Source organism: Apis cerana, linkage group LG6 (assembly GCF_029169275.1).
Source record: "Apis cerana isolate GH-2021 linkage group LG6, AcerK_1.0, whole genome shotgun sequence".
Taxonomy (NCBI): Eukaryota; Metazoa; Arthropoda; class Insecta; order Hymenoptera; family Apidae; genus Apis; species Apis cerana.
Window position 1 is genome coordinate 16,252,925 of NC_083857.1, and position 24,663 is coordinate 16,277,587.

Below are 24,663 nucleotides of genomic sequence, written 5' to 3' on the forward strand. Positions count from 1 at the left end.
AATTTTCATTTCATCTTATAAGAATTAATTTAAAAAATCAGATCTACATTGCAGATTAATTAATTTAATTTTTTGATTAACTTTTATTTACCCAAATTTTTATTATAAAAATTAATTTACAATACACAACTGCAAATTTAAATTAATTTTTATTCGTTCAAATATACAAGATAAATTCAATAAAATTTTTAATTCTTCAATGGAATCGTTAATAACCTAAGGTTTCTTTTCTTTCACAATTTTTTTTTATCACATCTTACTTGTAACTCAGGAGCTTTTTTATGTCTTGAAGAAAGCACAACTCGCGAGATATCTTGTGTATAAGTACATACAATATTTATTCGTTATAAGCTCGTTTCGAGATTTAGTCGAACATATAGTTATTAGATACACAAAATTTTAACCTCATTTTATTTTTGATAACAAACATTGTTAAGAACAGTTAATAAAAAATGGAAAAGAATTGAGAGCCTAAATATTTGAAAAAAAATAGTGCTTTAGCTTCCATCATTATCATCATATCATATTAATTCTTAAAAATAGAATTTTAGAATTAATTTCGAATGTGCTAAATGAACTATGAAACTGGAAATTCAATAATTATTTGTTGAGTATTTTGGACAGGAATCGATCTTTTTTAACTTTACAAAGAAAAATCTGAAGTTTAAATTCATTCGAATTCCGAATTGTTCGATTCGTTACGAATGTTGGAGCGAACTGCACATTATATTGTTTTGGTATGATATTAGTCGCCTGACTGGATCCAAGAGTGGGGAGATTATCCTCATTGGTAGGAATGACTTCCGAGCTTATATCTATGAAAAGAGCTCGAGCGTATAATTAATAAATATTGTAATTGTGAATAAATCTGTTTACGTGTACGTGGCGGTCGATATCTCTACAGGACCATCATACACACACTATATAATAGGATACATTTAAACTCAGAAGATTAAGTACGTCTTGAAGAAAGGAAATCCTAGCTATTGTTTCAAGCGTATAACCCAGCACCGTATGTTTCATTACCTATTTAAACAGACTATTATCGCAACGCCACCACCCGACCGAATATTTAACACTTTGGCTAACTTCGTTTTCCACCGTATTATTCCCATTGTCCGCGCTATCTGAAGATCTATGAAGCTATCGTATACGGAGTGTTCAAATTCAACACGTTTCTTTGTATGTAATTGCTTTTTATGATTTTCATTATTATTAATTCAAATAGATATTATATAGAATATCAAATTTAACTATTTATCATTATCTTTCTCAAATTCTGTGATTACTTCTTTTTATATAATGATATATTATATGAAATGTATTATAAGATTAAAGATTATAAAGATTAAAAATGATCAAAATTGACCAGTTTAAATTGTTATAAAAGACATTTATTTTTATGTTTCCTATATGGATCCAACCAAGATTTATATTTCTTTCTCTAAAATAATTAATTATATTACGAAAGAAGATATGCGATTTTCAATATCAAATATTAAAATAAGATATGCTTTCCTGCATATCGATAAATATTGTTTCATATTGGTACAATTTGAATTGTACCAATGTTTATTGACAATAATGTAATTAGAGAACAAGAATACAAGATTAATTCTGAAATTTGATATATTTTTTTTATTGCTATTAATTGTAATCTTTCATTCGTTAGCGATTAATGATTAATTATAGATGAATATATTTTAAATTTCATAATGCTTATGAAAACAAATAAAAAAAATTCAATTATATTAGATATGCAATTTAATTCTAAGTAAATAAATTCAAACAAAAGTTTTATCTCTCATTTTATATTTCAACAAATATTTTATGACTTCTCCTTGCATAAGGCATATATATTTTCTTAAAACTTTCCGAAAAATTATTGCTATTAAATTCAAGTATTTTGTTCTTTCTAATAAATAATTCTTTCTAATTCTTTATAATAATAAATAATTCTTTTAATTCTTTCTAATAAAAAATTGCGACATATTATAACTATTATGTAACAAAATTAAAATTAATATTTTTTTAAATATTTTTTTTTATAATAATTTTATATTATGAAGTTTCCAGTATCCAACTTAATAAGATTTGCTTGACTAAAAAAAAAAAAAGATTATGCTATCATTTAATTATATCATTTAATATATCAACATTTAAAAAATTCATTGCAAAAAATAAAAATTAACATGTTTTATTGATAATTCCCGGTATGTGATAAAAAAATCTTTTATTAGGTAAACGTGCACGTTCATTATTATATATTTACTTTAACCATATCAATTAGATATTAATTATATAATTTTCTTACATTTTGCAAGTAATTGAAGATTTTCTGTCATATAAAATAAAATTTGATGAATAAATGAAGATAAACTTAATAGTGTTATAATAAAAATACTTTTCAGTAATAATTTTTAAACAAAACCTGAAAAAAGAAAAATTCAAATTTCATTAGATTTATATAAAAAATTTAAAAAAAAAAATAAAATTTTTCTTATTCGATATTAATTCGGTCATGAATTAATCCATAATCTTAATATATATTTTATATATTGCATTCAAATAAAATATTATTAATAAAATATATTAATAAAATATTATATCTCTAATAAGATTTATCTTCATCTTTTTTTTTTATCATTTTCAATTTAAAATACTGAAAAGTATTAAAATTTTTAAGCAAACTTTAATTATTGAAATATTTTACAGAAATTCGTAGCAAAAGTGTTAAATATTATTAAAAACAAGGTCATGGTGGTTTTTAATGATCGTAGAGATCTTCGAAATGCGCCAGTCGATCATTGAATGTTAAAAAAGCGAATTTGTTGCATGATTATTTGTAAACTTTTTTTAATATTTTAACTTATTTTCAAGTTAATTCCTACATTATGATTTAATTCGATCGTTTTCACCATATTCTACAATTCCACTCGTTTTACGATATCGATTCTTCTTATTTTTTTTACTTTTTTTTTCTTTTTTAATTTGCATAATTCAAGTGGCAAGTGGAGAAAATGGCTAATTATATCTTCAATGTGTTGACTGTTCAGTTTCAAGATAATCACTAAATGGGAAAACATTTAATATTTAATATTTAATAATTAACAGAAATATTTATAGATAAATCAATTTGATAAATCGAAATGAAATTATAAATATATTAAATTTATAAAAAATATACGTATATTTTATAACAATAAAAATAATATTTTTATTCAATTGTTTTGATTTATAAAATTATGTAGATTTCTTACTTGATTCGACAGTCAACGCATCGAGTCGTAAATACACGAATGTTCGTTCGAGAATGTTTTGATATTCGTAAAGAATATTCAAATTGTGTCTTCTGATTTCCCAAATGCGAGTAGGCAGTGAACATTAAGTAATCGTCCTCTTGATAAAAATAAATCTCCTAAACATAATCACGATTAATGTAAAAAGATATAAAAATAAAAGAATAATAACGTTCATCGAAAAGTTATTGCCAATTTGAACAAACTTAGATATTGTAATAGAGGTTACAAATATTAGTTTTTCAAAAATATTTTTCACTGATATTTTTAAGTATTTCCACTATTTCAAAAAGATGATTCTTCTATATTACCTTTTTAAAGATTCTTGTCTTGATAATGATTTCAAGCAATTATTAATGTTCATAACCTCTATCACAAGTGTCAATCAAATTTTGCATTCGAATCACAGAAAATCGAAGGAAGACACTCAATAGGACGGAACACGAAAGCGAATTTTTTTCCAAAATTCTCAAAAAAATTCTCAGATCTGCATCTCCGGCTCGGAATCGTCATGGAACCAATTCGAACTCCTTTGATTCTCGGTCACGTGAACACTATTCAATTCTCTCTCGATATATCGACTCGATCTAGTTATCGACGATCCCTGTCTGCGATCATCGAACGACGCCAGAACCTCCAAGCGGTCGTTTCTCCTCACTACTCTTGGCGTAGTTTCCACGGAACTAGTTCCTTCCTCCTCGGCCGCCCAAGGCGGGAGATCCAACATGCCCGATGGAATTCCCCAGTGTTCCGTGAATTCTGAACCACTTCTGGCTAGACTGGGTTGGCTCAAAGATCTTACTAGCGAATCTGCACCTTCGAAGGAACTCAAACTCGTCAAATCATCCCTGTCCACTCTGGCGAAGTCTCTCACTGTCATCTCCGACATAGATCTTACGTCTACTTCGCTAGCGCCACCTGTACCTCTATGACTTGACCCAAGTCTACGCAAACGATTAGATTGGCTCATTGTTGTTGTCGATTGCGATATCTGAAGTCGATGGCCTTGAGTACGAGCAGAACTACCTCCATCGCTCTCGTATTCGTACAAAGTAGGCAGAGAGGATCTTCTCGATCTAGTGTCCCATTCAGAGGACTTGGATCTTTTGTATCGTTGTCCGTGATTTTTCCCATGAGTGGAAGAGGAAGTTGAACCCGCTTGCGTCAATGGAGGACCTAATATTCGAATGATCACATCCCATTTGTCTGACGGGAATAGATTGGTGTATCTGGCATCTTTTCGTATTAACTCGTAATCTTCTTTAACCACCGCTTCTGTTAATAGAGTTCGTAAAGTACTATCCGTGGTAATTATTTCGCGCCATTTTATTCGTTCTTCGTCCGTCAATTCGGAGGCGTAACGAGGATCCAACACCCGAGACAATCTAGAGAACCAATCGGAATCCGTCTCGTCCATAGAACGATGAGCCACTGGAGGTGGTCTGCAAGGAATCTCGGCTCTAGCTGTATAAGTAGGTTCGATATTGATATCCGGTTCCTCGTCAATTGGCACATCAGTGTGACTTCCTATCGGTTCGTTTGTGATGGTCAGGTTAGAAGTGGAGCTAACATCGGAGAAATTCTCCAAATCAGGAGGAGGTGGTGGGAAATTCTCCTTGGGGTAATTTCTGATAGTCACGTCCCATTTGGGATCGGGTGGAGGCGGTTTGGCTCTATATTCCGTCACCTGGCGACGATGGCGCTCAACATCTTCGATAGTTTTCTTCTCTGTTACCGTCTTCAAGAACACATCGTCTACCTCATGAGTCGTTATCTCTGGACGTCTGGGAGCGACAACTTGGGGTTCAACCAAAGGTTCTGTTACCTCTTCTCGGAACAAACGATGTTCGCGATGTTGAACAGCTGTATGAGTAGTGGTAACCGTGGGGACAATTGGTGGGGGTGGTGGAGGAGTTGGAGCTAGAATGTTGGCTACTCTGTACTTGGCGTGCGTGTGATCGGTTACTTCGGTCAAGGAACGTGTTTCTGTTAACTCGGTATTTAACGAAGTCAGAGATCTAGGTCTACGAATTTCATGGTGTTGCAAAGATGGCTGTTCGATCGGAGAAGGAGACGGAATTCGTTCTTGAATCATACTAGTGCTGGTCGTGGTCTCTCTTTCGGCTTGCTTTCTCAATATTCTCGAATAAACTGGCGGTGTTTGTTGTCGAGAGATGGTGGACGTGGAAGATGTGCCTCCTGGGGGTCCGTGAAGCTCGGGAACATACGAGAAAGTGGTCATTCTGGCAGGTGGACTCTCTAGGCTACGTGTGAGACTGGATTCCTCTTTTTCGAGAATAGTGGTTAGGTTTCTCTCCAAAGCAACGCTCGCGATATCAGATTCTGACGGTAGAGGGCTAGGAGGGGGAAGTGGCACTCTCTTTACGCGCATTTGGACATCAAATTTGGGTTCGATGGGCGTGGCCACCATGTGACGCGCGATCGCGGTTCTCGAAGCATTCGCAGCTGTCATTGAAGATGTTTCCACTTCCGCGGCGACTGTGTCGGAATAGAGAGAGCTAGTGGTACGTATTTCGCGTTGGTGCGTTTCATGATGGACGAAAGCTTTGTTATCATATGAACCGGCCGATGAAACCGGCAATGAAGGTTCTTCGTCGACCTGTGAACAAAAAATGATTTGATTTTCGTTAATTCTAATGATAATTATTTGCTTAAATAAAATTTGAATAATTGGCGATGATATAAAGATAATCAAAAATAATTCGTAATAAGTTAACCTCAATTCTGAAGTCACTTATTACAAGTCAAACTATAAATGAGAAGTAAATAAACATTTTTTAAATTTTAATCCAATACATTTACGTTAAAAATTTCAGAATCAAAAATATACATCACAATTTTTCTGTATGTTTCGATATGTATCAAATAATTTACTTCGGAACTCTCGCTCGGATAATCGCTTGGCAACGAGTGGTCGATCATCAAGTTCGCATCGCTACCGGTAGTGGATGGAGGTGCGTGCAAAAGTGCATGAGCTCTGGGTATCTTTAGACCCTCGAACATGGTGATATTGCTCAGAGAGGATGTGGAGAGTTTCGTTATCTCCGAGCCCGAGCCACTTCCGAATGGATGTCGGTGGATCACGCGAACATTTCTACGTTTTAGACACATGTATGAGCAACCAAGGCCGAGCAATAGCAATGAGAGGAACAGAATGGCGCAGATGATGAGCATAATTTGAAATCCTGTTAATGGCGGTTCGGGCAATGGAGCTGGTGCTGGAGTGGCCAAACTGTGTGAGAAGAAAAACATCCAGTCTTAAGTAACTTCTTAAGTAACTTCTTAAGAATAAGGTAAAAAATTTGTATTAAATTGGCTCTTTATTTCACGTGGAAATAGGTCAAAATGAATAAGAATACGATTTTTATAGGAGATCCAATTTTCAAGAAGCATAAAGGATCCATTTATTAATAAAATTGGATAAGAAATTTAGTGGAACGACGATAATTTATCAAGAGGCAAAAAAGAAAAAGTCTTGAAGAAAAAGAACAAGTGAAGAATGACCTTGCTTATGAAGCATAAAACTTCGTCAATAATTAAATACTTTCTTTGGTAAATGGAATAATCGATATTTTTGAGATAAAATTTTATACTTCTAATGTTCGAAATTAAACGAATTCTTATGAAACTACGCATAAACAATTAAAAATAGTAAAGTTTAAAAATTTCGTAGAAATCACCAATTATTTTTATCTCGTCATATATTTCAACAGAATATTTCAATATATAATTGAAATACTATAAATAAAAATAAAAAATGACAAGAAAGTAAGAAGCTACTCACATGCTGGCAGGAGGGGCCGGTGGTGCAGGCGCCATAGGTGGAGGATATCTGCAAACTATCGTAATAACTTCATCCCCATCCATTTCGAGGCCAGGATGGAAGCGAACTACAACGTTGTTTGTGAACACGCGTTGAGGATCCTGCCTCGTACCGCATCCTGTAACAAAGCATCAAGGCTGATTATGCGTTGTCTAGCCGCGTCAAGAGCTTTATTAACCCTTTCGCATCCACGATATGAAATATCTGGTAAACTTTAAACGCAATGTTGCTTTGAACAAGACGATTTTACGACGTTACTCGTGCGATATATATTACGAGATCAGACATTCCTTGCGTTCTCAATAATTCATAAAAACAAGGTAAGATATCAAGTAAAAAAAAATTTCTCCAGGATGTAAAATCATTTTAACCATTATTTTTCGCATAGATATATTCGAATTTCGCTGGTAAAAACTTGGAATCGCTCGAAACAAATGTAGCGAATTGTATGTGTCCAATCTCTATAACAGGAAAGCCTCTACACAAGTCGAAATAAGGTATTCTCGCGATAAATATGAAATGAGAAGATCCACGATAAATGTGAAAATTTTATTTCTATCTGATAGCAAGAATCTTCCTTGGAATCTGTTGAAAAAAGAAACAAAGAAGAAATGGAGAGAAGAAAGAGAGAAAGAGAATATATATATATATATACACCTTTGAGAGGTAGTTCCAACTTGGCGCTGGTTGAGCCACGTCCTTTGAATATGCACGCACTGTTACGATCGAAATCAGCGTAGGCAACTCCGTGAAATGGTTCCTCAAACTTTAATTCAACCTGCATGCTACCCTGGCTGCAATTCAGGTACGCCTTCGTGCGATTCAGAAATATCATCGACGAGATGTCGTCCAATTTGGTTACCTTGCCGTTCAACACTGTGCTGGGCGGTAAACCTGGTTGGTATTCGATACTATTTCCCTGCGATGCATAGTTGCTCTGCGACAGCACTAGAGGGAGTGCTGTACAGAGCACGGGCAGCAATTTAAGTAGCATCTGAAAATATTCACTTGAATTTATTTTAAATATTTTAGATTTCCAAAAATGTTTATGTGTGTGTGTATATATATATACGTGCGTATGTTATTATCAGATTTATGCACAAATGTAAAGTGATAGATCGAATAGTTTTGGTAATTAAAATATAAACTAATAAATATATAACTACTATGTTATCATTATTATAATAATTGATATATAGTATATCCGATGTATAATATAATATATCGATATAATATTATTATCATAGCGTATAAAAAATTCATTTTAATTCTTCTACTACAAAAATCTTTAAATATTATGAAAATCATCGATCTTCTATTTGTAAATACATTTAAGCAACACGTTGGAAATCACGATCAATGTCATCCTATATGGTTATGCAATCGAGGCTCGACCACTGTTGTTGCAAATCTATCCTTTCAACGATTTTTTTTTTTTTGAATGCTCGAACATTCGAGCGCGAACAAATGGCGTAAAAATCGTATCGATCGTAAACAGTAAACGTAAGAATTCTATCCGCGAATGTAACAATCCAATTTGACATTGAAGTTTGCAACACTGTACGATAGTTTTACGCCTCGAAGGGAGATATAACGTTGGAGAACGGTCTCACAGCGTTCCAGTTAGATTAGGTTAGGTTAGGTTAGGTTATTGCTTAGGTCCGTTCCTGTTTCTATCCGCAGGAATTTTGATTCTTTCGTGGAAAGGAATGTAAAAACATATTTGTGAAACTTGGAAACAATAGAATAAAGCATATTTTTATTATTCAAAAAAATAATCTCTGAAATGAAATATAAAATATATTTATAAGTATTTTCATTTATATATTTTATTTTCTATATAAATAATATTTAAATAAAACATTAAATTTATAAACTCAATACACAATAAATTATTTAAGGATTAATTGTCGATAAAGTTATTAAGAAATCACAATAAGATATTTTTGAAGAAATTAAAACTGAAAATTAATTTAAAGAAAGGATAGAATGTCATCTGTGACTTCAGTATTTTTAATACATCATAAAAATATATTATTTATAATGTTCCTATACTTAATATACTTTATTGAATGTCAAGCTAATTTTGCAAAAGTTATTTCCATGATTAACTCAATACATTATGGCTTCGAAACCTTCGGAAGCAGGAATAATCAAAGGTATAGTTCATCTTGAACATCCATGCCTTCTTTCAAGCAGAAAAATTTCCTATTTGATTAATTTCCAGCATTGAGTGAAAAGATTACAGAAACACACACACACACATACACAGAGTACATTTATTTCTCTTTTGAAGGCTATTTAAAATAAATAAATATATATACATAATGTTGATACATAAATATTTTTTATTTTATTTTTTATGAATTTCGTGATTTTTTATATGTGTTAATGAATAACAAAAATATTAAAACGAAATGTATGATAGAGTATTTATTCATAAATAAATATAGATGTAAAGTAAACACTGAATTGGATAAGTTTTCAAAATGACTTGGAACGTAAATCTTGTTCATTACCAACAAAGAAAAAATAACAGTACGAAACATTTCATCGATACATTTATTTTGATTCTCAGTTTTCTCTTCTCTCTCTCTATTTTTATACTCCTTAATTTTCCTAATTTCCTTATCTTCTCTTTGCTTTAAGATTCTTAAAATAAAAATTTTCTCGAGTTTTCATTATCGTTTAAAAAATTCAGAAGAGCTTCTCGAGCATTATAATATTGTTAAGTAAAAAATTAAAATTATCTGAAAAAGAAGAATAAAAATTAAAAAACGTGAAAATCAGTAAAAATTTGAGCACGCGCAAAATGAATATTGGCGAAGATATGTACGTGCTACAGCATATTGATTCAGTAACCGATATCGCGAGTTCCAACAGATGTACTATGTAAGTTGAATTCAAAGAAAGCACGACGAAATTTCCTCGTATTTTCCATGTATTAATATTTCATGGTTAGGGTCAAAGATGGTGATAGAATTTTATACATGAGCAAGGTTAAATACGATTCAATACAATTCTCTATAATCTTGTCACTTTGAATGAGATTAACTTGATTGTGATCACTATTGATTTCATTTGTAATTCTTATTTCACTTCGTGCTTTCAGAATTTTCGATTCAATTTTATAAAGTTCGTATGAGAGGAAAAATTTAACGAGAAGAAACAGGATTTTATGTTTTAAAATTATTTATATAAATTGTAATTAATTAAAGACATTAGTGTTATATTATGAATATAGAAGAAAATATGTTATAATAAACCTAACCTTAATAGAATTACAATAAGTTTAATTTCATTAAATTTATTAATTATCAAATATAAATATTAATATGTTGTAATTTAACCTAATCTTGATTATAAGTATATAGTTATAGTATATAGTTATAGTTAATTTCATAAATTTATTAATAATTCATCAATTTAATTATTCAAACAATCAATGTTTCACTGAATAAACTTTTTTGTAAAATAATTATTGCAAAACTCATCCAATGGTTAATCATTGACAAGTGATTAAACTCAAAATATTCTTTCGTTTTTTTTCGCCATTCGTCATCCAATTCAATCAGCTAGTTGCTTACAGGAAATGGTTATGCTTGCACGTGGCGAGATAAATTCAACTGCAGTGACGACATTAATGAATCATGCGCTTACAATACATCCTCTAGGAATATTGCTGTTGAACCAGCAAGAACTATCGCGAATAATCCAGCATATATAGCAGTTCCAAGCAACACGTGGTCTGCTTTGTGTGCAAATCAGATCTTCCTTGATCTATATATGGCTGCTTACAAAGAAACTCACACTTGCTAATTTTAATGAAACTTTACTTTAATGAAAGTGGATAGATAACTGAAATAAATATATTTACTTTTATTGTTTATAAACAAATTGTAACAAACTTTTCAAGCCATAATTAAATATATAATTAATTAAATAATTCTTAACAAGCGTAAAATGACTGCTAAAAACCTAACCTCAATGATTATTATTCAAAAATTAATTTACATTTTCTAATCTATCAATCAAAAAAAATTAAATAACCGTTTACTTTTACCTACCATTATATTCAAAACTTCCAATTTTCTTTCACACAAACACTCATACATGTAAGCAATTTTTATTTTCCTATTTCCAAGATACATGGCAAAATTACAAAATCTCCATTGAAGAGGCCATTTTTCACAAGAGTGAATGTTTTATCCGTCTTCTTAAAAGAGATTCCGTGGCGCAGAATAACGATCATTAAAGGATCAAATTTCTTCCGTGTTGCATTCCAAGCGGACCTGAGCCGAGCAGAGTTGTATCAGACATCATCCCAAGCTTTGTAATGGAAATATTGCGCAACGGACACCAGAGGCCGCTCCGATACTTCCTTGCTCATCCGAAACCCTCTGCCAGCTCTTGTCGCGTGATGCAGCTTCATCCAAGGAAAGTTCTGATATGGTCTGATGCACTTGCACCGTTACACGCCACGGTAATAGTCCTTTTACACAGAATCACTAACGAACTGGCGCGTTTGTTTCGCCTATTCACTGGTATTCATCAAATCCTTCTGTATATCTGTCTTGTCGTTGTCAAAAGGTTTCTGTTCTCGTCGAGCTAGCTTCTATAGTTTCAATTGGTCATTTAACCGAATATTTTCGACTGGAAAAGATTTAAATAATTTCACTTTTAAAGTTTCCTCGCCAATGTGAATTCAATTTATTCAAAGAAATGGTTTTCAATCTTGTTTGAGATTTACTTTCGAATCTTTCGTCAAATCACTGCTTGATTTCGATATTTAAAATTTCGTTCAAAATTCACGATAAACGTTGAATAACTGTATTGGACGATCCATGATGTAAGCCTTCCTCCCCCCCTTCCCCTTCCCTACCGCTACATCTAATCATGGAAGGTGGGGGAAACACTAGAACGAATCATTTGTTTATTTTGATCCTTGGCTCTTTTTCTCTTTCACTCCTTATCTTTTTCAATTTCTTTTTATTATATCTCATTCAATTACTCACACATAAATTAATTAAATATACAACTATTTCCTTCCTATACAAAAAAATCATTAATGTATATTAATGGTTTTTTTTAATATTATTTAAATAGATTCTGTAAATAAATCGTTACATAATCAGATATAGTTGCAAGTTATATGTTACGAATATTCATCCAATATCCGATACCACTGTCTTCCTTTCCTCGTCGTTACTGTTATTTCAAAATACATACTATGAATTCATCTAATAGCCGATGAAGATTACATATAATGCTTATGCCATCACTTAAGTTAGCAAAGTGCTGATTCATGGGAATCATGGATAATAATGACCACTGTTTCAATATGGCTTTATAAATTTCACGTTATGTATACAATTTTCTCTAATGAATCTCTCAGGCTTTTATCTAAATGTTTGTAAATCATTTTGAAAAATTGAATTATGAAATTAATAATAATTCCTTTTCCTTTCTAGTATTGAATTATATTCATCATACGCGTTAAAATAAAATTTATTGTCTAATTATTATATTTATCAATTTTTATTGATATGAATTTTTATTAAAAGTTTTATACATATTAAGTAATTTTCGCCTAGATTAAATCAAAATGCAAAATATTTAAAAATGAATTTTTGAAAACTTTTGTTATATACTTACATTTATTGCTTTAATATTTGAATTTTCTTCTCCTTGTCCCTCGATTTAGTCTCGCTACGATAATCGCATGCCTGTATGATCTGGAAATTAAATAGATAAATAATAATTAAAAATATAATCAATTTTTTTATTATGTTTAATATTATAATTAATAAATTCTTTTAATAATTATCACACTAAGTAGAAAATTTTTTAAATTACGTGAGCATGAAATACATGTTCATGAAAGCACAACTATGTTGCATAACTTACGTGCATGCACCTAACCATTGCTTTTTCTTTCATCTATCGCGTGATTTCGCGATTTATTTCTACATCTAGTAAAAATATCTCCACGTAACGAACATAAGAAATATATTTTTCTCCAGTTTTTCTATTTTTATTTTAAATAATTTTCACATATTTAATGTTTTTAATAATTAATATCATTCGAATTTCTAGATAAATATTTATATTTTTTTTATACTCAAAAGATAAGAGACATCTACTTAATCTTGAACTTGTTTATTAATAAACGATAATTTAAATAATTTGAAAATTATCGATAAAATTATATCTACGTTCTATTTACATTAAAATTATTATGTTAAAGATTATTAATTAATAATTATTAATAACATTATTTATTATAATTATCTCATAATAATTTTGTCTACTATTGAATTTCTTTCAATCAAATCAATTTCGTTTATTATTTTTTATTTATTTATTTTTTTTTTCAAACTTTACGAAATATTATTTTATCTATTATCTAATTATCGACCATGCCTATGTCTAGCTAAAAGAATCGGTCGAGGTCTCGGCGAGAAGAGAGCGTACACACAACTAAATAGCATAATTACTTGCATGTGTATGGAACAGGAAACAGGCGAGGTCGATACCACGTCATTTTTCATCTCGCTAAATCATCCAAAAATAAAGACGAATAATTAAAAAGAGTTGTTATACCTAAATAACTATATTTAACATCGATCAAAATTTTTCTTTGATTCTTTTTCTTTTTTTTTTTTTAATTTTATCCTCTATACTTTTTTTCTTTCTATAATTTTTTTTAAACGTAGCGAAGATAAGTGGATAATAGAAATTTTGTTTTATATGGGATCACAAATTGTTCGTTGCATATAAAAAAATTAAAAAAAAAAATTTACAAATGTGCGTATATGCAATATTTATTTAATAAATTATTTTATAATATATTAATGTTTTGTGTAATCAATATCAATATGAATTATAATTTCATTTCACGAATATAATTTCACGATTTTTAGAATGTCAAAAAATATACGGGAATAGAAAAAAAAAATGTTCAGAAAATACGAATCGGGAAACGTGAATATAGCGGACCAGTCATGTTTTCTTATTACGCAGTGAAAGTTTGTTATGAAAAGTAGTATTATGCGAGAAAGGAAGAGAAAAATTTTACGAAGATGTACACGGGAATGGATGAAAAATTTCAGAAAATAAGAATCAGGAAATGTGAATATAACGGATCAGTCATGTTAACAGGTTTTCTTATTAGCAGTGAAAGTTTGTTAGGTTATGAAGAGTAGTATTATGCGAGAAAAGAGAAAAATTTTACGAAGATATACGCGGGAATGGACGAAAAATTTCAGAAAATAAGAATCAGGAAATGTGAATATAACGGATCAGTCATGTTGACAGGTTTTCTTATTACGCAGTGAAAGTTTGTTATGAAGGTTATGAAGAGTAGTATTATGCGAGAGAGGAAAAGAAAAATTTTACGAAGATAGAGGAAATTTTTAAAGTGAAATATATAAGTCTTGGAAATCTCTAAGGGAACATGTCAAGAAGAATTCGAGAGCATATGTTCAAAAATCTAAAATAGTATCAAAAGTTTTTGAAATATAGAAAGCGTTAGACTGTTCCATTCTTCAAAACTTTCAAGACGTTTTGCAATGAAATAAAATTCGAAATTTTATTTTAGAATGTTAAAATATCAAATATTATAAACATATAATATTTTTAAATTTATTATTTATTAAGTAGGATACTTAGGATATTGTATTTTTAAGACACAAAAAAATCATTATTATAAAATATAACCTCACTTTTGATTACGAATCAGTAATAAAACATTTAACATTTCTAACTGACTAATTACGTAATTAAAATAGAATTTACGTTTTTATTCACAATATACATTATTTAATATAATATTTAATTATCACTGATATTCAAACAAATTTTTCAAATATTTTATATATATATATATATATATATTGAATATTTATTTAAATTGTTAATATTTTGATTTATGTATATTTTATATTCATATATTTTAAAATATCTAAAAAATAAATAATTATTTTATAAACTTTGAAATTTCAATTAGAGAGTCATAACAGATTTGTACAACAATAATTTCAATAATGGAGAAACACTCTGGAAAGGAAAGCTACTGACCTCTGGTCAGTTCCTCTCTAGTTTTCTTCACTTCCACTTTACCCATACTTGTTTACGTAATAAAAGAATAAATTTTAAACAAACATATTTTTCTTTCAATGAAGCATACTATTTCTTTTGATCATATTTTTAATCATACTATATAAAATTCAATAATTAAAAAATTCATAACACTTTTTATATAAAAATGATTTATAAAACAATTTATATAAATATAAAATAATAATAATTAGAAAAATATTTGATCATTTGATTTGTTAATTCTTTATCATAAAGATCATCATGAAGATAAAGCTTAATAACAATGAGTTATTCATAGGAAAAGTGTTTAGCTACCTGCACGCAACTGGATGGAACGAAATCGTCTTGTCGATCACGTTCTGAGTCGGCGAATCGGGTGGAGTTGTCGAGTCTACACGTATTTTTCGTGTAAGAGACGCGTACGTGTTCGTAATTGGTAATTTGAACAAGGAATGTTGTGACACACCTCTTCCACGATTGTTTCTTCTCGATGATGTGACGCATCTCTTTTTCTCGATATATCTATTCCATTCTATTTTATCTTTTATTTTTTTTTTATTCATATATATCTTACCTTATCTCTTTCGCATATTTTATCTGCTGTCTTTGAATTCAAAAATTGTTGTCCAATTTAAAAGATTTTCATTTTATCAAAGATTTGTTTCATACATCTATGCTTTTCTATTAACTTTTGCTTTTGTTCATATATCTATTCTGTTTTTCAAATCTATGTATGCAAAACAAAATCACTTACAATATTACCTCGGTGACAAATGTAAAATTATTTCTGCCATTTTTTGTTTCGACCTAGCAACTTCCTGCTTTTTTTTTTTTAGATATTGTGTCGTGAAATAATCAAACGTATATATCCATTCTCACAATCAATCTAAATTATTGTTTTTCATTTTCATTAAAAAGTAAATAAATCAAAAATATTGATAAATTCTTAAATCTAATTTAACTTAATTTTTTTAGACGCGTCAAAATCTAAATGCTATTGTCACAATACTACTACTAGTAGTATAGAGACATTACGTTTATTTACTTTCTAATTCGTTCAAGTTCGACTAAGATCGTCTAAATTCGTGTTCGTGAAATCTAACCAAGTCGAAATATAACCAATAATCTAATAGTGCGTGTATAATTTTTTTTTTTATATGAGGAAGGTATTAAATCTTTTTTCTGTTTTTAAAACGTTCGAGACAAAAAGAATGAATCTTACGTGATGATTGAAAACCTTCAGTACAATGATTCGATAAAAATAAATATGCAGATCACATGCCAAGCCACCGCATCATTCTAAAAAAGTAGTTGTTTGATAATCGTTTGTAGAATATTTTATATAATAATCTTTTAATAATTTATTTTCTCTCTTATTTTTTTATTTTTTATTTATTTTTTATAATTTTTTATTTATTTTTTAAAAATCTAATATTTTTATATTCTATTTTCTTTTTCATTATGTTTTTATACATTCTATTTTCTGTTATGCAAATTTTACATAAATTTACTAATATATATTTTTTATTAAAAAAAAAAATAATGTTAAATATGTGCAATTGCATTTGGGAAATTTTGCTTGCTTTTGAAAGCTTTTCAAAGCTTAATAAAGGGAAACGGAAAATAGGATTTTGAAAGCTTTATGAAAATTTTTGGAGGATGTTTCGAGAAGCAACAAGGTTTATTGCCTTCTTTTCATATGTTAAAAAAAAATGTTTTATTTTAATAAATTTTTATATCATTTTAAAGTTAAAAAATAAAATCGAAATGTATATATAAAATATTCCATTATTTTTTTTAAACAACATACATACAAAGATAATTTATTAAAATTACATTATTTTATAAAAATTAGAAAATTTTTTTTCAGAATTACAGAAATAATTCTGTGTAAAGATTAATAGATATATCATAATTTACAAATTGAATTGTACTATTCTTCCTGTATTTATACGTAAATGTTGTTGAGATTATCTTTTTCAGACCTCATTTTAAGATTGTTGCCGTTATGAATACCGTAGGAACACGCGAGCCATTTCCACGCTAATCAAAAGAAGAAACGGACTCCCATGGTAAAAATATTGATAAGAGAATAAGAAAAAAAAAATAGTGAACGCGTAACGAGAATGACGTTAATAGCCGGCCAGGTTGAAAGTCTAGGAGACAGGCATCGAGCCTTTAAAGTCGAACCAGTATCCGAAGGAGACAACATTGTCGTCTCGTTGCGCAAACACTCTACTTTCACTAGTACACGCACACGCGAAACTCTGGCTTGTGCATGCGCCATGTGCCCTTGTACGATGCACGTTAAGAATCAATCGAAATGTGTCAAGAAGAGGTTTTATGTAACTTGTTTCAAATTGTTCCTTGCAATTTTCTTGTATTGGTGATTCTTATATCAATTATTAAAAAGAACAGTTAATAGAAATATAAATTAGGATGAAATAATAATATCAAAATTTTATCGTGCTCGTAATTTCTAACCTTTTACACGGTTACATTTGTTAGAATATCCTGCAGATGTGATTATCGATATCAAGATATAAGTTTAGCACTTTTAACGGTTTTAACACTTTTATTGTTATTTAGATGACTGAGAACTTTACATTTTTATCTTTTAATTTATCAAGAGGTAAGAATGAACTCTTTTACTTTCAGATAAAATCTTTAATTTTATAATATAACATGTTTTATGGATGTCATTACAAAATATTAAATACCAAGTTTTAATCTATCACATAGTAAGATAATTGTATAATTGTTTTTTTAAATTAACAATTTAGTTGAAATTTGAAGTCTTTGAAATTTTATATAAAAAATTAGTTATTATACATAAATAATAGAAAAGATTTGATTTATTTATATAAAGAATTTCACAACTTATTTTGCAATTTATTTTATAAATTTTTTTTCATTAAATAACAATTAACAATCATAGTTATGTAAAATGAAACTTTATGAATAAATAATAAAACTTTTACATCTTGTTAAAAAATTAGAAATAAAATAAATTGGTTTTTTCTTATACATAACATTAACATACTATGCTTCTTGTGGCCTAAAATTAAAAAGATTACCAAATAAATAAATTTCAAATAAATTTTTATATGTATATGTTATTATATTACATATAAATTATATATTTTTATTTTTTTATTTGTATCTATTGTAAATTATAAGTAAATTATAAGTAACATTATAAGTAATTATAAGTAGATGAAAAATAAAATCAATACAATTTAAATATATCGTATTATATCTATTATACAACACATTTATATAAATATATAATTAATATTATAAAATTAAATTAAATTTATAAAAAAAAAATAATAACAAATAAATGATTAAGTTGGAAATTATAAATTATATTTATAATTATATTATAATCATTTTTTATTCATTTTATATCTTTCATAAAAAGATAGATTTTGCATAACTGGTAATTCAAGATTAACTAGCTGCAATTTTATCGAATATTTAATATCATATATATGAACATGAATATTCGAATATCATACTAAGAAAATTATATTCTTATTATTTTAAATAGTAAAATGTTTTCAAAACAATGGTTACACATGGTTACAATGGTTAACAATTCATTGAGTACATAGAATTTTTTTAATAATAATTAACTAAAAGTAAAAAGAAAAAAAGTAAAAAGAATAGATAAAATTAAAAATTAAAAATATTAATTTTTTTAAATATTTTTCGAATTATTTACCAATGTTTTATTATTTTATCGTAATAATAATTATATTAATTTTCATTTACATCATTGAATGAATTTTTTTTATATTCATTTTTTTATTGATAGACAAAAATATATTTAATATGAGTAAGAAACTTCTATGTACACAAGTATTTATATAGTCACATCTATTTTTTTCACATGTTTCTTAATATTTAACATAATTTTATCCCATGTACATATGCAATATTCATAATATTTGTAATGTAAAATATACGAATTTTTACCATATTAAGATGATTATTAAAAACCGAAGGTTAAAGTGAAAGTTTCACTTGCTACGAAATCCAGTATTTATATTCGAATATCAAATTATCATTTAAATCCAGTTCTTAAAATGTCATGTAAAACATATTTCTTTTAACATTGCATATTATATTATATACTCATTTATATTAATATATTTTTATTAGAAATATATTTTATTATCATTATTTATTGTATAATTAACATATAAATTAAATAAATGAAAATGAGTGCTTATACAAAGTTTATTGAAATAATTTCAATATTAAATTTTTAAAATATATGAAACTAGTTACTTTTTAAAGTAACTTTCATTTTTTATGTCGGTTCATTAAAACAGTTAGACAAGAAATTATACAATTTAGATTCTAAAAAAATCGTTTAAGATCACTGTCACGGAATATGAAACAATCCACGATATATTAGTTATAATTTTTAACAATTAGTCATTGTGAGATATATGTTTCTGAAATGAATTTTAATTTTCGTTTCATTTTTCTAGAAATCTCAAAACATTCATTTATTTTATTTAAATCAATTTTAAATAAAAAAAACATTTAGAATTATATGAATAATATTTTTTTTTATTTTCATAGATATAAAAATTCACCTCATTTTAGAAAAAAATATTTTTTTACAGTTAAATAACGATAACAGGAATGATTATTCTTTAAAAATAGAACTTCTTATCTTTGTCGTATCTGACGTAAGACAAGAAATATGGTAAAACATTAAGCTAGAACACAACTGTTTATGAAATAGAATTATAAAATGAATAATAAAATATTGAATATTTTTAAAATAAAATATGTGACAAATTACGTTTTTTAAATTTTTTATAATATTATATTTAAAACAAAGCTTAATGAAAATTACAAACAATTATTTTATTAAAAATTCTTAAAAATTCAATGTTTTCGCCATTTGATATTTTGTTTAAAATAATTTATTTTAATTAAATATCATAAATATAAAAGATAATCATTTGTAATTAGTATAGATAATTTTTAATATAAATAAATGCTTAAGATTTAATTGAATGCATAAATTCACTTTTAATTCTTTTCACTTTCAAATATACGATAGATTTCAAAAATAAAATGAATTATTAATCTTATCCCGGTAAGAAATATAAGTATGGAATCCTTGCTATGCAATACCATCTGAAATTGCAGAAAATACATAGGCGTAGGATCTTAAGCTCTATTGTGTGATCATTATTCAGACCATCATCGTTGCACACCATCATATTTATCATTATGTATAATTCAATGCAAATCAATTCGATATATGAAAAATAAACAATATCATCATTCATAACAATCATTAGTAAATCTCAATAATATTCTAAGATCATGTTTTTATTCATAATATTAATTATAATTGTACTATTAATTTTATCAAAATTATATGTTAAAAATTTTATTTTCTAAATGTTCAAAAATTTTAAGATTTATAAATGATTTTTAGTAAATGCATCAGAAAGGTTACTTTTAAATTAAAAATATTATTTTTGATATAATTACAAAAAAATAAGATTTTATAAAATCTTAAATAAATCGTAAAATTATAATTAATTTCTGCTTTTTTGAATAATTATTAATTTTAAAATATATATATATATTTATTTCAATAAATTTTACATTTATTTATTTGATTTATATTTATTTAATTTCTAATAATATTTCATTGATGACGATGTAGCCTATTATAATAAGATTTTGTCAAAAGATTAAATTTCCAATTAATTTTACAAGCAATATTTTATTCTAAAAGTTAATAAAAAAAAAAAAAACATCCACGCAACAGAACAAGAATCATCTGCACCATGCAATCTCTCTAGAGATCGCAGAAAATGCATAGGCGTAGAAACTACCCCATCAATTCCATTGTTTACATCTTTCAATAATAATCCATATAAATAAAATTTATTCAATCTAATTATTCATGCATTAATTATATTAATAAGAATTATTATTAAATCAAAAACAATTTCATAGTTCTTTTATTATACAATTTGCCAAAAATAATTTCGTATTATATTTCATGTATTATTTCGATGGATTAATTAATCTCAGCTTTCCAGAAGAAAAAATCAAAATGAAAAACCAATTCATCTCAGTGAAATAAATCCTTTTTGAGTTAAACCATGAAAAATTGAATAAAATCGAAAGGCAAAATATCAAGGTCCATTCAGCAAAGCATCGCTATTGGCCGCGGCCCCTGTTTCCATCTCTAGCTGCAGCTAGAATTGAGCAAGCAGCCGTGCCTTGTACCAATGACGTCATTCTCAGCAGATTCAAGATGGCGATCGCGTGTGTTCGCCAGGCAAAATCGGTTAGCGGCCGCGAGCAGGACCGGTTTTCGACGGGGGGCGGGACCCGGACTCGGTCGGCTCGTTTATCCGCACGGTTTCGTCGTTTTGCGGCCGAAATGTAGAAGCTGCGAAACCTCCACGGACCTCCCCAGCGCGTCGTGTTCTGTATAATAGCGAGGCACGCACACGGATTATTCGACGGCTCGATTGCAAGGCAACCAACCAGTGTCGGAGCAACTGGATCGTTTTTCCAGATTGTACCATCTTTCTATAAACACCTAACACTCATTGTTAGTGAAAGTAATTTAATCCTTACGCACGAACAACTTTCCTTACTAGTATTTTCTTACATCTGCGTTAAATTGACGGATACGTCAATCGTTATCGACAGTAGATACACGATATACATGAAAGTAACAATTATGTATATAAAACGAACAGCCACGTTTTTTTCGAGAAAGTGAAAACCAAAAGTGCAAGCAGCGTGGAAAATATTCGAATCATTGCCAGCAAGGAATTACAGAGAATGAAATAAAAAAGAAGAAAGAGAAAGACAGTGACGTTTGATGATCACGCGGAGGCGTGTTAAGTGTCAAAGAATTCGATAAAAGAACTTACGACGGAGTATACTATATGTGTGTAAGGTTTTCGATCTACGTGGGTGTCACGATGCCGTCATCCGCGAGGACGAATCTCCTTTTTTTTCTACAGCGACAAATCGAATCAACGTGTGCACGCAGCCGTGTCGAGGCCGAATTGCCATACCTATTGTATTCACTTCTTTAGCACTTTATAGATTTATACATATTTTTCACTATCTTTCACTAGTTATATATGCGAGATGAACAAAGATAAACGAATCAAATATATATAACATAACCAAAAATATTATTCTAGCTGAAAGCAACGAACTTATGATAGAATCACAGAATTGTTTTGTATATAGGAAGCGTAACAGGTAGTTTCTCGTACCTTGTCTAGTTGAATCGGTTGCAACGTGCGAGGATGCGATTCTATGGCACTCGCGAGGCTCTCGGAGCGGGCGGTACACTCCTGAATCGAGGAGTTTGCACGCGCAGGTAAATGTCGTCCAACGCGATCGCGCGGCCGCAACTGAACTCACTTTCCAGAGGCGGCGTTTTAGCTGCGACAGGGGAGACCTCTTAACAGCCAGTTCGAGCGGTTCTTCTCTCAACACCCTCTCTCTTTCTTACTTTCGGTCTCTGCGTATACACGCATACACACGAATCATGTTCACATATATAGAGATCGCGTTTTGCACAAGCACATAGCATGCACCATTGGTTCCTTACGACTATCCTTCCTGCCTACCTAACCACCCACCTATTTACGCCTGCGAGTGCGTGGCCTTACGTCGTACTACAGGACTTCACAGGAACTATACACTTTTGCTCCTGCTTCTCTATACGCTTGCTCTTTCAAAATTTTGCTGTTAGAAATTTGGACCGTGAAGCTTGAATTTAATTCGAAGAATAACGAGAGTTATTAAGTTGCAAGTTAAGATTATTTCGTTTTATTAAATGTAGTGTGATAGAAATATACAATATAGTAAAAAGTTTTTAGATCTTATCAAATTTTTTATTTATATAATCTCATATATTTTCATATAAAAATCATAAAGTTATACAAAAATATTTTCGCACAAAATAATCATTATATTTATAAAATAATCATTTCTATCTTCCACAAAGTTATTATCTAATTATTGTAATCATAATATTATCCTCGTTTATTTTACATGAACACATTCATAAAGATGAATTTCAACGACAACTTTCATAACCAGTATCACTTCATATAGAATCATACTTCCATAATTCACATCAATTGTGAGAAAAAAAATTTTAACTATGAATAACAAAGTTCAACGTCCTCAAGATGAAGATTTGTATTATTCTTTAAGCACTTGCGAGTAGGCTTCAAATACGCTACGGTTTTTCCTTTTTGAATCTTTCAGATCCATATTCTTAGTCAGTCTTGTTCATTGTCGCTGCTCTCTGTGTCCGGTTTTGCATACAACCGTAAATGGCAAGCTGAAGACCTTGGACACCCACATCCAAACTTTTCTTCTTTTTCTATCTCTTGTAATTTTCTTATTTTTCTTCAATATAAAAAAACAAATAAATAAAATTAATAATTTCTTATAAAGTAATTATAAAAATAAAAAAAAAATTACAAGTGAAATATTATGTTAATATAAAGTTAGGTTAACTTTAATAGGTTAACTTTCTACCAATCGTATAGAAAAATGTTTTTTTTTTAAAAAAGTGAAGAGGAAAAAGAATGAAAAGAAAGAAAAATCGAATAACAGGATTCTAGGAGGAAAGAAAAAAAATGATTAGGATGTAATCGACACGAAGAATTATCAGGACAGCAGCGGTGGACAGTGAAAGGATATAAAGGATCTTTTAAATGCCAGTGCTCTCGATCAGATTACGCAGAAGGAACGTGCGTTCACCTCCACGTCCTTTTTCAGAGACTGCCGTGTTTCACGACTGTTACATGGGATCGATGGACCGGTTGGCCAATGCTTGGGTCCTTCTTGACCACGTACTTCCCAATAAGGCCAATCATACACACTACATCGTGATCTTCTTGTCGAATTTTTACACACGAAAACGTTGTTACGTATTTGAGAAAGCATTTGGTGATAAAGATAACGAAGCAAGTTTATTATGATGAAAACAAAACATCTACACCTTCTTATTCAGTAATTTCTCAAGTAAATGATTGAATTGTTTTTTAGATTTTTGAAATCCGCGCGCGAATTTAATTAGAAATAGTATGTCTATCTCTTTTCAATTCGTCCAAGTTCGGCTAGACTCGTCCGAATTCGTATTCAATCCTATTCATATCCTTATAGTTGAAATAGCGTAATAAATGTTATTGTTGCGAAGTTTTATGGTAAGTATGTAATTTTTCTTTTAATGATGCGAATCTAATAAAATCTTTTTTCTTTTATTTCTGTTAAATGAACATGTTTTGTGCGTCACAAGAGATGTTTTTTCAATTTTTTTCTTATACAATATTTTCTTCCTTTTACTCGTTTATCTTAATAAATGATTTGACAAATTGTAGATTA

General features: G+C 29.0%; 1 protein-coding gene and 1 long non-coding RNA gene across 7 annotated transcripts; one reads left to right on the forward strand and one right to left on the reverse strand.

Annotated features, from left to right (window-relative positions):
* Positions 1-130: 130 nt before the first annotated feature.
* On the reverse strand, positions 131-22,875 carry LOC107999154 (uncharacterized). Of its 5 annotated transcripts, none has more exons than XM_062076803.1 (7): positions 22,533-22,875; positions 22,179-22,325; positions 12,799-12,878; positions 7,801-8,150; positions 7,105-7,261; positions 6,195-6,552; positions 131-5,919 (listed from the first exon to the last, which is right to left on the reverse strand). In XM_062076803.1, exons 4-7 carry the CDS (start codon positions 8,135-8,137, stop codon positions 3,781-3,783), a joined length of 2,991 nt encoding a protein of 996 aa, XP_061932787.1. In that variant the 5' UTR covers positions 8,138-8,150; positions 12,799-12,878; positions 22,179-22,325; positions 22,533-22,875; the 3' UTR covers positions 131-3,780. The 5 variants fall into 5 exon arrangements, with proteins under 5 accessions (XP_061932787.1, XP_016914316.1, XP_016914315.1 ...); XM_017058827.3 differs by having other exon boundaries at positions 7,801-8,137; positions 22,533-22,874; XM_017058826.3 differs by lacking the exon at positions 22,179-22,325.
* On the forward strand, positions 6,473-9,691 carry LOC114577702 (uncharacterized). Of its 2 annotated transcripts, XR_009830402.1 has the most exons (4): positions 6,473-6,613; positions 6,691-6,872; positions 7,034-7,463; positions 7,532-9,691. It is a non-coding gene; the product is annotated as an uncharacterized LOC114577702 (long non-coding RNA). The 2 variants fall into 2 exon arrangements; XR_009830403.1 differs by having other exon boundaries at positions 7,034-9,691.
* Positions 22,876-24,663: the final 1,788 nt, after the last annotated feature.